The following is a 15,057-nucleotide window of genomic DNA, read 5'->3' on the forward strand; positions in this document are numbered from 1 at the left end:
CTAGGAAGACACTAGGAAACGCTTTCACTGGCACAATGGCAACAAGATCCGGCGAGGGAGTGCAGGGGAAGTGAGGTATAAATAGGGAGTGCACAGGTGAACACACTAATTAGACCAACTGCGCCAATCAGTGGCGCAGTGGCCCTTTAAATCGCAGAGACCCGGCGCGCGCGCGCCCTAGGGAGCGGGGCCGCGCGCGCCGGGACAGGACCGACGGAGAGCGAGTCAGGTACGGGAGCCGGGGTGCGCATCGCGAGCGGGCGCCACCCGCATCGCGAATCGCATCCCGGCTGGGGGCGGTATCGCAGCGCACCCGGTCAGTAGATCTGACCGGGGCGCTGCAGTAGCGAGGATGTTGCGAGCGCTCCGGGGAGGAGCGGGGACCCGGAGCGCTCGGCGTAACAGTACCCCCCCCTTGGGTCTCCCCCTCTTCTTGGAGCCTGAGAACCTGAGGACCAGACTTTTGTCTAGGATGTTGTCCTCAGGTTCCCAGGATCTCTCTTCAGGACCACAGCCCTCCCAATCAACCAAAAAAAAATTTTTCCCTCTGACCGTCTTGGAGGCCAGTATCTCCTTCACGGAGAAGATGTCAGAAGAACCGGAAACAGGAGTGGGAGAAACAAGTTTGGGAGTGAAACGGTTGATGATGAGTGGTTTAAGGAGAGAGACATGAAAGGCATTGGGAATACGAAGAGAAGGAGGAAGAAGAAGTTTGTAAGAGACAGGATTAATTTGGCACAAGATTTTGAAAGGACCCAGATAGCGTGGTCCCAGTTTGTAACTGGGGACACGGAAGCGGACATATTTAGCGGAGAGCCATACCTTGTCTCCGGGAGCAAAAATGGGGGAAGCTCTTCTTTTCTTATCGGCAAACTTTTTCATGCGAGATGAAGCCTGTAAAAGAGAATTTTGGGTCTCTTTCCATATGGTGGAAAGATCACGAGTCACTTCATCCACAGCGGGCAAACCAGAGGGCAAGGGAGTAGGGAGGGGGGGAAGAGGGTGACGGCCGTACACCACGAAAAATGGGGATTTAGCAGAAGATTCAGAGACTCTGAAGTTGTACGAGAATTCGGCCCATGGTAGAAGATCTGCCCAGTCATCCTGGCGGGAGGAAACAAAATGCCGTAAATAGTCACCCAGGACCTGGTTAATTCTTTCTACTTGCCCATTGGATTGAGGATGATAAGCAGAAGAGAAGTTTAATTTAATCTTGAGTTGTTTACAGAGAGCCCTCCAGAATTTTGACACGAATTGGACGCCTCTATCCGAGACGATCTGCGTGGGCAAACCGTGAAGACGAAAAATGTGTACAAAAAATTGTTTTGCCAACTGAGGCGCTGAAGGAAGACCAGGAAGAGGAATAAAATGTGCCATCTTGGAAAATCGATCAACGACCACCCAAACAACAGTGTTGCCACGGGATGGGGGTAAGTCTGTAATAAAGTCCATACCAATCAGAGACCAAGGCTGTTCGGGGACAGGCAGAGGATGAAGGAGACCAGCAGGCTTCTGGCGAGGAGTCTTATCCCGGGCACAGACAGTACAGGCCCGCACAAAATCAACAACATCCGTCTCCAGAGTCGGCCACCAATAGAAACGAGAGATGAGTTGCAAGGACTTTTTGATGCCCGCATGGCCTGCGAGGTGGGAGGAGTGACCCCATTTGAGAATCCCGAGACGTTGGCGTGGAGAAACGAAGGTCTTCCCTGGAGGAGTTTGCCTGATGGAGACTGGAGAAGTGGAGATCAGACAGTCAGGAGGAATGATGTGTTGCGGAGAGACCTCTACTTCCGAGGCATCCGAGGAACGAGAGAGAGCATCGGCCCTAATGTTCTTGTCGGCAGGGCGAAAATGAATTTCAAAGTTAAAACGGGCAAAGAACAACGACCACCTGGCCTGGCGAGGATTCAGCCGTTGGGCAGACTGGAGATAGGAGAGATTCTTGTGATCGGTGTAAATGATAACTGGAAATTTTGATCCCTCCAGCAGATGCCTCCATTCCTCAAGTGCCAATTTAATGGCCAGTAGTTCTCGATCCCCGATGGAGTAGTTCCTCTCCGCCGGAGAGAAGGTCCTAGAAAAAAAACCACAAGTAACAGCATGCCCGGAAGAATTTTTTTGTAGAAGGACTGCTCCAGCTCCCACTGAGGAGGCATCAACCTCCAATAGGAAGGGTTTAGATGGGTCAGGTCTGGAGAGCACGGGAGCAGAAGAAAAGGCAGACTTGAGCCGTTTAAATGCGTCTTCCGCTTGGGGAGACCAGGACTTAGGATTGGCATTCTTCTTGGTTAAAGCCACGATAGGAGCCACAATAGTGGAAAAATGTGGAATAAATTGTCTGTAATAATTGGCGAACCCCAAAAAACGTTGGATAGCACGGAGTCCGGAGGGGCGTGGCCAATCTAAGACGGCAGAGAGTTTATCTGGGTCCATTTGTAGTCCCTGGCCAGAGACCAAGTATCCTAGGAAAGGAAGAGATTGACATTCAAACAGACATTTCTCCATTTTGGCATAAAGTTGATTGTCTCGAAGTCTCTGAAGAACCATGCGGACATGCTGGCGATGTTCTTCTAAGTTGGCAGAAAAAATCAGAATATTGTCCAGATACACAACAACACAGGAATATAAGAGATCACGAAAAATTTCATTAACAAAGTCTTGGAAGACGGCAGGGGCGTTGCACAGGCCAAAGGGCATGACCAGATACTCAAAGTGTCCATCTCTGGTGTTAAATGCAGTTTTCCATTCGTCCCCCTACCTGATGCGGATGAGATTATAAGCACCTCTTAAGTCCAGTTTGGTAAAGATGTGGGCACCTTGAAGGCGATCAAAGAGTTCTGAGATAAGAGGTAGGGGGTAGCGTTTCTTTACCGTGATTTTATTAAGTCCGCGGTAATCAATGCAAGGACGTAGGGAGCCATCTTTTTTGGACACAAAGAAAAATCCAGCTCCGGCAGGAGAGGAGGATTTACGGATAAACCCCTTTTTTAAATTTTCCTGGATGTATTCAGACATAGCAAGAGTCTCTGGGGCGGACAGAGGATAAATTCTGCCCCGGGGTGGGGTAGTGCCCGGGAGGAGGTCAATAGGACAGTCATAAGGCCTGTGAGGAGGTAAAGTCTCAGCTTGTTTTTTGCAAAATACGTCAGCATAGTCCATATAAGCCTTAGGGAGACCGGTTACAGGGGGACCCACAGGGTCACGGCAGGGAGTACTGGGAACCGGTTTAAGACAGTCCTTGAAACAAGAAGTACCCCAGCTCTTGGTCTCTCCTGTGGACCAATCAAGGGTTGGGGAATGGCGTTGAAGCCACGGTAGTCCAAGGAGAATTTCGGAAGTGCAATTGGAGAGGACCAAAAACTCAATTTTTTTCGTGATGAGGTCCGATGCACATTAGGAGGGGCTCCGTGCGGTAACGCACGGTACAGTCCAATCTTTCATTGTTAACACAATTGATGTAGAGGGGTCTGGCGAGACTGGTCACCGGGATGTTGAACCTGTTGATGAGAGAGGCCAAAATAAAATTTCCTGCAGATCCAGAATCCAAGAAGGCCATAGTAGAGAAGGAGAAGGTAGAGGCAGATATCCGCACAGGCACAGTAAGGCGTGGAGAAGCAGAGTTGACATCAAGAACTGTCTCACCTTTGTGCGGAGTCAGCGTACGTCTTTCCAGGCGGGGAGGACGGATAGGACAATCCTTCAGGAAGTGTTCGGTACCGGCACAGTACAGGCAAAGATTCTCCATGCGGCGTCGTGTCCTCTCTTGAGGTGTCAAGCGAGACCGGTCAACTTGCATAGCCTCCACGGCGGGAGGCACAGGAACGGATTGCAGAGGACCAGAGGAGAGAGGAGCCGGGGAGAAAAAACGCCTCGTGCGAACAAGGTCCATATCCTGGCGGAGCTCCTGACGCCTTTCGGAAAAACGCATGTCAATGCGAGTGGCTAGATGAATGAGTTCATGCAGGTTAGCAGGAATTTCTCGTGCGGCCAGAACATCTTTAATGTTGCTGGATAGGCCTTTTTTAAAGGTCGCGCAGAGGGCCTCATTATTCCAGGATAATTCGGAAGCAAGAGTACGGAATTGGATGGCGTACTCGCCAACGGAAGAATTACCCTGGACCAGGTTCAGCAGGGCAGTCTCAGCAGAAGAGGCTCGGGCAGGTTCCTCAAAGACACTTCGAATTTCCGAGAAGAAGGAGTGTACAGAGGCAGTGACGGGGTCATTGCGGTCCCAGAGCGGTGTGGCCCATGACAGAGCTTTCCCAGACAGAAGGCTGACTACGAAAGCCACCTTAGACCTTTCAGTAGGAAACTGGTCCGACATCATCTCCAAGTGCAGGGAACATTGCGAAAGAAAGCCACGGCAAAACTTAGAGTCCCCATCAAATTTATCCGGCAAGGATAGTCGTAGGCCGGAAGCGGCCACTCGCTGCGGAGGAGGTGCAGGAGCTGGCGGAGGAGATGATTGCTGAAGCTGTGGTAGTAGCTGCTGTAGCATCACGGTCAGTTGAGACAGCTGGTGGCCTTGTTGCGCTATCTGTTGCGACTGCTGGGCGACCACCGTGGTGAGGTCGGCGACAACTGGCAGTGGAACTTCAGCGGGATCCATGGCCGGATCTACTGTCACGATTCGGCTGGCAGGAGGTGGATCCTCTGTGCCAGAAAGGGATTGGCGTGGACCGTGCTAGTGGACCGGTTCTAAGTTACTACTGGTATTCACCAGAGCCCGCCGCAAAGCGGGATGGTCTTGCAGCGGCGGTAGTAACCAGGTCGTATCCACTAGCAACGGCTCAACCTCTCTGACTGCTGAAGATAGGCGCGGTACAAGGGAGTAGACAAGAGCAAGGTCGGACGTAGCAGAAGGTCGGGGCAGGCAGCAAGGATCGTAGTCAGGGGCAACGGCAGGAGGTCTGGAACACAGGCTAGGAAGACACTAGGAAACGCTTTCACTGGCACAATGGCAACAAGATCCGGCGAGGGAGTGCAGGGGAAGTGAGGTATACATAGGGAGTGCACAGGTGAACACACTAATTAGACCAACTGCGCCAATCAGTGGCGCAGTGGCCCTTTAAATCGCAGAGACCCGGCGCGCGCGCGCCCTAGGGAGCGGGGCCGCGCGCGCCGGGACAGGACCGACGGAGAGCGAGTCAGGTACGGGAGCCGGGGTGCGCATCGCGAGCGGGCGCCACCCGCATCGCGAATCGCATCCCGGCTGGGGGCGGTATCGCAGCGCACCCGGTCAGTAGATCTGACCGGGGCGCTGCAGTAGCGAGGATGTTGCGAGCGCTCCGGGGAGGAGCGGGGACCCGGAGCGCTCGGCGTAACATCCATGTTTACTTCAAACAGTAAATGATCACCTTGGAAATCCTTTACATGTGTATAAGCACTAACCAGGAAGGCGTATTACTAAAAAGATAACAGACTAAGTGAATAAAGTTTATGTTTAGTCTAATGTGGATACTAGTGCCTATAAAGGCCCTAGACTTCGTGTTGTAGTGATGTTTTATAGAATGGAAGACTATCAAATTAGGTGTAACAAATAATTATAGGGCCCCAAATCAAAACTTTAAATGGGGTCCCATTCTACCATGGTCACATTGAGCAGCAAGTTCAGAACATGAAGGGCCTACAACTGTATTGGTCTCCCTAATACACAGGAATAATGCACACAGTGATATCACAATAGAGGGATAATGTGCACAGTGATGTCACTATATGGGCATAATCTCCAAAGAGATAATGTGCACAGGAGTAATGTCCACAGTAGTAATGCCATTGCACAGGAATAATGTGCTATGACCTCACAGCATACAGAAAAACATATTAATGAATACTTGACGTCACAGCACAGAAATATTGTAAAAAGTAATGCAAATCTTTGTGCTCTTTGTTCCATAGTCACCACTAACCCCATATCTAAGTGTAATTTGGGCTGCTTAGTTATTGGGTGCTTGTTATGCCTGCTCTCCAGGTTGTTACACCCATGATCAATATGCCCAAAAAGCTAGACTAAAGGCACATCAGCGTTCAGACTCAAAAAAAAAATCAAGGACCTGAGCGTGAAAAAATTATGCAAGATGTTATTGGACTCCAACGCGAGTCACCAACTGCAAAGCATAATTTATAGTACTTGTCTCCTTATTTGGGGTGGAGAGACCTAAAGTTGCTGTTACCGTAGGGAGCCCTGTATAGGTTTTACTTGTTTATGTTCTATAGGGACTGCTACTATGGAACGTGCTCCTTGTTATTCTGGTGGCCCAGTACGGGATGGCGTTGCCCTGTACCTTTCCTGCCCTGTCAGGCAGTGTCCCTCAGTGTCCCAGGGCCCCCTGTAGTTATTTCCCCATTTGTATATATGTTGTATATTAAAAGATGTGTTATGCTGTAACTTAAATGTACCATGTGGTTGTTACCCAGGAGGTACTAGTGACCAGCTGACCCCAAAGGTTACCTATGGGCTCCCTACTAGTCTCCCCCATATAAGCCCTGGGTAGCTTCACTCTCCTGCTTCCTGCTGAGGTCCAGTAAAGTTGTGCCTAGTGTGTGTGTCCAGAGTAGTGGAGGCCTCAAGTCAAGTCCTGCAGCCACAAGTCAAGTGCAAGTAAGCTAAAGTCACCGTCATGTCAGTCACAAGTCAGTCATCTGTATACCCAGCGTGTCCTGCACTAAATTCTCCCGTCCCAGCAAGCTTGCGAGGCCTCTGTGTCACTGGTCACCTCCGTGGGCCCTGGCTGTACTGCATAGATTGTTCCAACTGTCTACCCTCAGTAAAGCTACCGTTGTCCATAACTTGGCGTCGGTGTCTTCATTGCCCCTGTGCCTAGCCCAGGATCCAGCAGTATACCTTTGGGTGGTTAAGGATAAACCATGCTCTGGCGTCATGAACATAAGTGGTTAATGCCATCTGCCCCTAGGGTAATTACATCTGCCCTGCACCTCACACCCCGCCATACCACATTATTATTCCTCTTTTTATTTTGCAGTGCTTACTTAATGAAGTCAGGCCATTGCTGTATACCTCAGAAAGAGTGCCACAAAGAGTACCAGTTTTAGTTTCAATTCCTTTCCAGTAATAGTTCCCAGTTCAGACGGGGCCTGTGCCAATGCAAACAGTCCCTTGCTGCTATATTATATTTGTTAGCCTCCTCCTATGTTTGCCCATATCAGGTGACTTTTTCACTAAACAGGAAGTTGTTAAACCAAAGTCCTGGAGTGGATTAGCTTCAGTGGTTACGTGTCAGGCTCTATCTGCATCATTGTAACACACTGACAGAGTGATGATATATGGGCCTGTAAGACACACTCATATTTCTGTTATGCTGCAATGTATGAAAATGTTCAGCACACTCATGGTAAATCCTTGCATACTGCAAATCTTAGCTTTTATACATGTTTCTGTGCACACATACAAATCTGACAGTTTCGCATATGACTCGGATATAATTACATATGAAAAACTGCGCTCACTACTTACCTATACAGAAAGCAGAAATCCTCCACACAGTATATATGTATTCCTAGTGTTTTATTAGAATTGAGAGCAATGTCACCATTCTAATGTAGTGTAAAGAGAATGGCAGCTAGGGATCGGTGAATGGGAGTCACTGAACCCTCATTTTACTCCTGGGTGAGGGTCCCAGAAAATCTTCAAAGATGAAGCATTTTTAGCACAGCCATTGGTACAACAAAAATGCCAAAGATGGGAATACCCCTTTAAAAAGTGTTTCTGCCAAAGTTGTGAACATTTTACTAACCAGTTTCCCAGTTACGTTTCTTTCAAATAAAATTGAGACAACCAATATGAAAAGTGTATATACCATAGAGGTAGGCCAGACTGCTATGAGGCATTTGTTAAATGGAAGCCCTGCCGTAGTTGGTGTCCCCCCCCCCCCCCCCCCCTTTGCTACTGGTTGATGTCTATGCTGGACTCCCATCTATAGACTCCCTACTAGCAAGGAATTGGTTTAGACTTATACATGGAACTTTAATTATCCACAGCGTGACCAGAGTCCTATGGGATCATTTGTATGAATATTTGTTTCAGCAACTTACAAGACTAAACTGGCAGATCACTGTGGTTATAAAAAAAAAAAACTGTCCACATAAGTCCAAATCATTGACCGAATCCATCCAATCATGCCATGCAATGTTTTTTTGTATTTTCATCTTACTTGTGTTAAAAAAATCCACCTTTGCGATCACATGAGCCTGCTGTCGGCCATCGTGAATGATTGTTAATTTGTCATTTACAGAAGACTGTTTGGCAAAATCGGCCATTTTAGCTTACCTTTATCTTATGTGAATAGCCAGCTTAAGACTTAAAGGGGAACTCCGCCCCTAGACATCTTATCTCGGGGACCCCTGTGATCTCGGCTGTGGCATTCCAGACATCTGGTGCATGAAGCGAACTTGCTCTGTGCCGGATGACTGGCTATGCGCGGCAGATACTTGTGATGTCATGACCATGCCCACTCAATGCAAGTCTATGGGAGGGGGCGTGATGGCCCTGAACCCGACGCTCTAAACGAACGCCGGGTGCAGCAGGGAGATCACAGGGGTCCCCAGCAGCGGGACCCCCACGATCAGACATCTTTGGATAGGGCATAAGATGTCTAGGGGCGGTGTACCCCTTTTAGGAAAAAGGAGAAAATGAACACCAGGTTGTTCTGACCTGGGTGGTAAAACCAAATAACATTATGGTGTTCTTAGTTTGATCTTTGTTATAGGGCCACCACTCTTCTATGTGTGCCATTGTATATGGCCTCCATTACAGCATCCATAGGGAATGTCACTCAGGTTTCCCAGACTTCTAGGTACCTAACTATGCAGTGTATACCCCATTCTTTAATAATGTAACGTAAGAAGACAGATTTGTCACTTAGTAACCCCGGAAAGCTGGAAATAACTCCTCTTATAATTGGCTGCTATATAGGTTCATGCATCTTTCCTGAAAACTGTTAAAACTATAAAAAAAAAAAAAAGTTTAGTTCTATATGAATTTTCAGCATAATAAAATAGAAGAGTAAATATTTAAAGTGTACCTATTTGTATACCTGTAGATATTTGAAGCTATGAAATATATTGCCATCTTTCCTATAGTTCTGCCTTCCCTGTCTGTAGCCTCTTGAAATGTTTAGACATGTAAGTGTATGTTCACACATACTGTTTAAACTGCAGAGTAAATCAATATAAAAATATTAATAAATAGTTGAACAGCAAATAGAGAAAGGAGGAGGAAGATGCAGCCGCAGTTTTTCACAAGACCAGAGGTAGAAAACTAAGAGACCCAATTAGGATACATAAAAGGTACATAAAAGTATTTTTTTTTTACGAGTTTTAGAATGGCTTAGCTCTTAGTGCTGAATATTTGTAAAGGTCTAGACTAGGTAAAGGGGGAATATTGATCTCCATTATGCATAGTGTCCTAGGGTAGTTATAGTTTAATATCTAGAGCACCTGAAGGTCTCGGGTGGTTTTATCTCCATTAGGCTGGGTTCACACCACGTTTTTCAAATATGGTAACCGTTTACGGTTTTCCGCAAAAAAACGTATCCGACCGTATCCTAAACCGTATGCATAGAGAATGCATTGTAAACCGTATTCCAAATGTTGTGTACGGTTGCATCCGTTTTGCCTCGGATACGGTTTTGCCGATTTTTCAACCGTAGGCAAAAACGCTGTTGACCATGTTTTTGCCTCCGGTTGGAAAACCGTATGCGAACCGTATGCGGTTCTTTTAACATTGTTGTCTATGAGAACCGTACACAGAATCGCAGAATACGGTTGCACACGGTTTTTCTAATCCGTTTTTGGAGTTGACACAAGCGCAGATCTTTCTAGAATTCATCCCAGACATCCCCCTTCCTCTGGAAACGCCCTGTCTGGCCATTGTCTGCAGAGTTGAGCTACAAGAAGGACCTGCTTCTCCTCTGCTCTTCAGTCAGTATAAACCGTATACGTTTTAATTTGGAGTCATGCGGTTGTATACGGTTGCATACGGTTTTTGCCATACGTTTTTTAGCGGAAAACCGTATACGGTAACCATTTTTGAAAAACGTGGTGTGAACCCAGCCGTACTGTGCAGAGCTAGCTTTCTAGGTACCATACTATGAAATCCCCAATAGTTTGTTCTTACACTAATTAAATTGCCTATATTCCCCCTCGGTTTGCAGCGCTTAAAAAATTCATGGGTTAATAAAGTTAACACATCTCATGGTCAAACTTTGGCGCCACGACTAAAGAGAGGGTCACTGTTATATTGTTGTACCCAATGTTCATTGATCTGTAGAAGAAAAAAATCATAATTTGTTTTGATCTTTTTATATGAATTGTTATAAATTAATTATTAATGTGTTACCCGCATTTACATCATGATCAGGTGTAAGGAATGGAAAAGGAGATGATTTCAGAGAAGCAATACGGAATCTATCCACACAAGCGGAGCTTGACTCTCAGGGACAACCGAGGTAATTGCACATGAAAATACCAAATTTAACAAGGCCTGGTCTTTAAAGAGGTTGTCCAGGAATAGAAAAACAGAGCTAATGTCTTCTAAAAGCATTGCTACCCCTGTCCTCAGGTTGCGTGTGGTATTAAACCTTATCTCAATTCACTTCAATGGAACTAAACTGCAATTCCATGGTGGACAGGGGTGGTGCTGTTTTTGGAAGAAATTAGCTCAGTTTTTTTATTCCTGGATAGCTTCTTGAAAAATAATTTATCTTATAAAAATTATTAAATATATGTCCTTTGCTGGGTCTTTGATAATCCAAGAGTTAGAAGCAACAGTGTATTAATGTAGATTTCCTTTTCAACGGTCTTTACATTGCACATTAATGGGGTTGTCTGATCAGAAGAAGCTCCTTTCAAAACAGAGCTATAGCTGATTCTGCCAGGATATCCCATGACTGGACTAAGCCAAGGCAAATACACCTGCAGCAGCTGTCAGATGAGTGATCGTCCAAATAAAACACGGATAGAGGAACACAGCCTATGATGTCTTCATGGTATAACCCATGTAAATGAAGCGGGTGGATACCATCCAGTTGCTCTGGGGCCTGTGGAGCTTTTATGAATCCAAAGTTATGTAACAAGAATGTGGAGCGGGGAACTAGACAATGGGTCATGCTACTCTTTTCTCCTACAAAGCACCTTTTTGTCACATGAATGGGTGAGGTGTCAACCAGCACAACATAGTATGGTACCTATTTTTTCTGTACACTCCTGAATGTAAGCATAGAACTATAGGAACATAAAGGCAGTGTGGGTAGTATAGTCCCACTTGGTGACATGTTCGTGTAAATGTCTATCATATATGGTGCATTATAAAGTTATGATCAGTATTGTTCTATTGGGGCCTCATCAGCCAGAACGTGGTGGTACCTGGACTTCACCTATGGCTTTGTCTAGGCCAACATTTTTAACACTTACCGTATATGCTCGAGTATAAGCCGACCTGAATATAAGCCGAGGCCCCTAATTTTACCCCAAAAACCCAGGAAAAGTTATTGACTCGACTATAAGCCTAGGGTGGGAAATACATCATCCCCCCCCTGTCATCATTCAGATCCCCGTCATTAGCACCCCCGTCATCATCAAGACCCCCGCCATCATCACCCGGTCATCATCCAGACCCCCGTCATCATCACCCTGTCATCATTCAGACCCCCGTCATCATCACCCTGTCATCATTCAGACCCCTGTCAGAATCACCCTGTCATCATTCAGACCCCCGTCATCATCACCCTTTCATCATCCAGACCCCCGTCATAATCACCCTGTCATCATCCAGACCCCCGTCATCATCACCCTGTCATCATTCAGACCCCCGTCATCATCACCCTGTCATCATCCAGACCCCGTCATCATCACCCTGTCATCATCCAGACCCCCGTCATCATCACCCTGTCATCATCCAGACCCCCGTCATCATCACCCTGTCATCATCCAGACCCCCATCATCATCAAGACCCCGTCATCATCCAAACCCCCGTCATCATCACCCTGTCATCATCCAGACCCCCATCATCCAGACCCCTGTCATGATCACCTTGTCATCATCCAAACCCCCCCCCCCTTCATCATCACCGCCTGTCAACCCTTCAATCAGTGGTCTTCAACCTGCGGACCTCCAGATGTTGAAAAACGACAACTCCCAGCATGCCCGGACAGCCATCGGCTGGGAGTTGTAGTTTTGTAACATCTTGAGGTCCGCAGGTTGAAGACCACTGAAAGGGATTGACAGGCGGAGAGTTCACTCGAGTATAAGCCGAAGGGGGCGTTTTCAGCACGAAAAATCATGCTGAAAAACTCGGCTTATACTCGAGTATATACGGTACCTCAGTTTATCTCAGATTTTCTCTACTGACTCCATTAGAACAGTAACACATAATAATTGTCAGAATTATTGCTACCCACATCTACTTTTGTATAGACTGCCTTCCAAGCTGCTTCTCACCAACAACCAGGGGCGGCCCACTTCGCAATTTAAGAAGCACGGCATTACAACAAACACTAGTGGTCAGTGGGTGGGGACACAGTCACTGTATGTGCACCATGTACGCTTGAAATGTAGAGCATAGCTCGTTATAGATCTTGCAGGGCTGAATGGACAAGATGGACATTAGGAGAGTATCATGGTGTCATTTAACTCTATATCTCATCTAGGAATCAATAATCATTGTTCATACTTTTTCATTGCAGTGCCATGGAAGGTAACTATGATAGGACTGCCAGTGTGCCTCATCTAAGGGTACATTCATCTTCACTACCTGAATTATCCACCCAGTATGAACCAGAAAAGGTTAGTAATTATAGGACAAGAATCTTTGACTATATGAATAATTTTCATATACACCTTTATAGTATAATAGACAAAAATGAGTGACTATAGTTGTTGTACATGCACCTATTGGTCACACCAGGTCATCTGTATGTCTGGGCGTTCATGTTTTTTTTTTTCATTTTACTTGTATGAGAAAGATTCTACAGTTAAGAAATACACAAATAAAAGCCTCTAAAAATGTATATCTATATTTACCTTGGCCTCTTCCTCTTCCCTAATCTTGTCTTGTTCCATATTGTAGTCCAAAAAATCTAAACTAAATAAATCTGGTTTTGTACCAGGAGGCATACATATGTCTCCCTCCTTTTCCCTCCCCTTTAGGAAAATCCTTTGAATCTAGACTACTTTCTATTTGTAGACTTAGTGCCCTTCTAAGGGTACGTTCACACAGCCGTATCTTCTGCGAGTTTCTTGTGGCGGGTTTAGGCCGCAGCAGTTTTTCTCCAGCAGAAAATCCACAGCAGATTTCATTGACTTCAGTGCTACACTTGACCAGCATGTGTTACTGGTTTTGCAGCTCACCTCAGCAGAAGTGAATGGGGCCTATCCACAGGATAGGGGATAAGTGTCTGATCGTGGATGGTTCCAAGCGATGGGACCCTCACGATCCCCCATAGGGGGCCCCAGCTCGGCCTCGCCTCTGCTTGTAGAAATTATGTTTTGCATCCAGCACTGACGCTGGTCGAAACACCCCCCCCCTCCATTGATTTCTATGGAAGAGGCGGGGACACACAAGGGGGTGAATGGAGGGGTGGGGTGTTTCTCCCTATGTCAATGCTGGGTGCAAAAGTCACCTTAGCAGAGCAGAGCTGGGGCCAAGCCAGGGCCCCATATGGGATATTTCGGGGGGTCCTAGCGGTCGAACCCCCACGATCAGACACTTATCCCCTATCCTGGGAATAGGGGATAAGTTGTCTTGTACTGGATTTCTTCTTTAACCTATAGATTACCAATAAAGCCATCCTAAAATACCCTTGTTTCCTATATACCAAAACCCATAGGTTTTATTGAACAAACTCCACACAACTCATATATTAAAAGCCTAGTGCTACAGTTCCTATTGAAGTGTCATGTGCCACGTGTCTCTTGACAAAGCCACTGTGTTGTGGCAAAATGCTGAGTAATGCAGGGCATAGTAAGCTGTATATATACTGCAGGTGCACATGGCTAGTGTGTGACATTGTGACATTGGTGAGGCCAATCGACCCAACCTATCATATCATCACATCGCACTTCAATAGGGAACTATAGCACTAGGCTTTTAATATATGACGGGTGTAGTTCAATCAATAATGCTAATGGGGTTTTGGTATATGGGAAACAAGGGTATTTTTGGATTGCCTTAACGGTAACCCTTCATGTACTGGTCTAACCATTGATATGAACTTGCTATAATAACACACATATCCTGTGGACATGTGTGGTGCTGTGTTTGAAGACTGCAGCCATACATTATTAACTTAACACAACTCTTAAAGGGGTACTCCGGTTGAAATTATTTTAAATCAACTGTTGCCAGAAAGTTAAACATATTTGTAAATTTCTTCATAAAAATATTTACCCTTCCAGTACTTATTAGCAGCTGTATGCTGCGGAGGAAATTGTTTTCTTTTTTAATTTATTTTTTGTCTTGTCCACAGTGCTCTCTTCTGACACCTGTCAGTGTCAGGAACTGTCCAGAGCAGCATATGTATGCTATGGGGATTTTCTCCTGCTCTGGACAGTTCCTAATACGGCATCAGGTGTCAGCAGAGAGCACAGTGGTCAAGACAAAAAAGAAATTCAGAAATAAAACAATTTCCCCCGTAGCATACAGCTGCTAAAAAGTACTGGAAGGGTAAAGTTTTTTTAATAGAAGTAATTTACAAATCTGTTTAACTTTCTGCCACCAGTTGATTAAAAAAAAAAATGTTTTTCACCGGAGTACCCCTTTAAGCTCTTTTTTCTCCAATGATCACAATAAAAGTGCATCCAGATATTTAAGATTTCAGGAAATACTAGCTCTACCAGTGTCTACCTGCTACTTGTCCAGGTGCCCTTGTCAATATTTTTGTTCTGATAATTTACAGAGAACCCTGAATGACAATAAAACAGACAGTATAATTGATGAAGAGCCATCCCCATCTTCTGAAACTAGAAACTTTCCTGAAGAAGGTAACATTTATGAAACATCCTTATATCTGCCATATATTTACATAGTCTGCTTACTA

General features: G+C 46.0%; 1 protein-coding gene across 1 annotated transcript in view; it reads left to right on the forward strand.

The window, feature by feature from the left end:
• The window catches only part of LOC130290827 (synaptotagmin-like protein 2), a 57,716-nt gene that overhangs the window by 6,815 nt on the left and 35,844 nt on the right, over window positions 1-15,057 (forward strand). The window contains exons 3-5 of the mRNA XM_056538936.1: window positions 10,382-10,469; window positions 12,706-12,805; window positions 14,917-15,001. Coding sequence (XP_056394911.1) covers window positions 10,382-10,469; window positions 12,706-12,805; window positions 14,917-15,001 — 273 coding nt within the window. The remainder of the gene's footprint in view (window positions 1-10,381; window positions 10,470-12,705; window positions 12,806-14,916; window positions 15,002-15,057) is intronic.

Source organism: Hyla sarda, chromosome 9 (assembly GCF_029499605.1).
Source record: "Hyla sarda isolate aHylSar1 chromosome 9, aHylSar1.hap1, whole genome shotgun sequence".
Lineage (NCBI taxonomy): Eukaryota > Metazoa > Chordata > Amphibia > Anura > Hylidae > Hyla > Hyla sarda.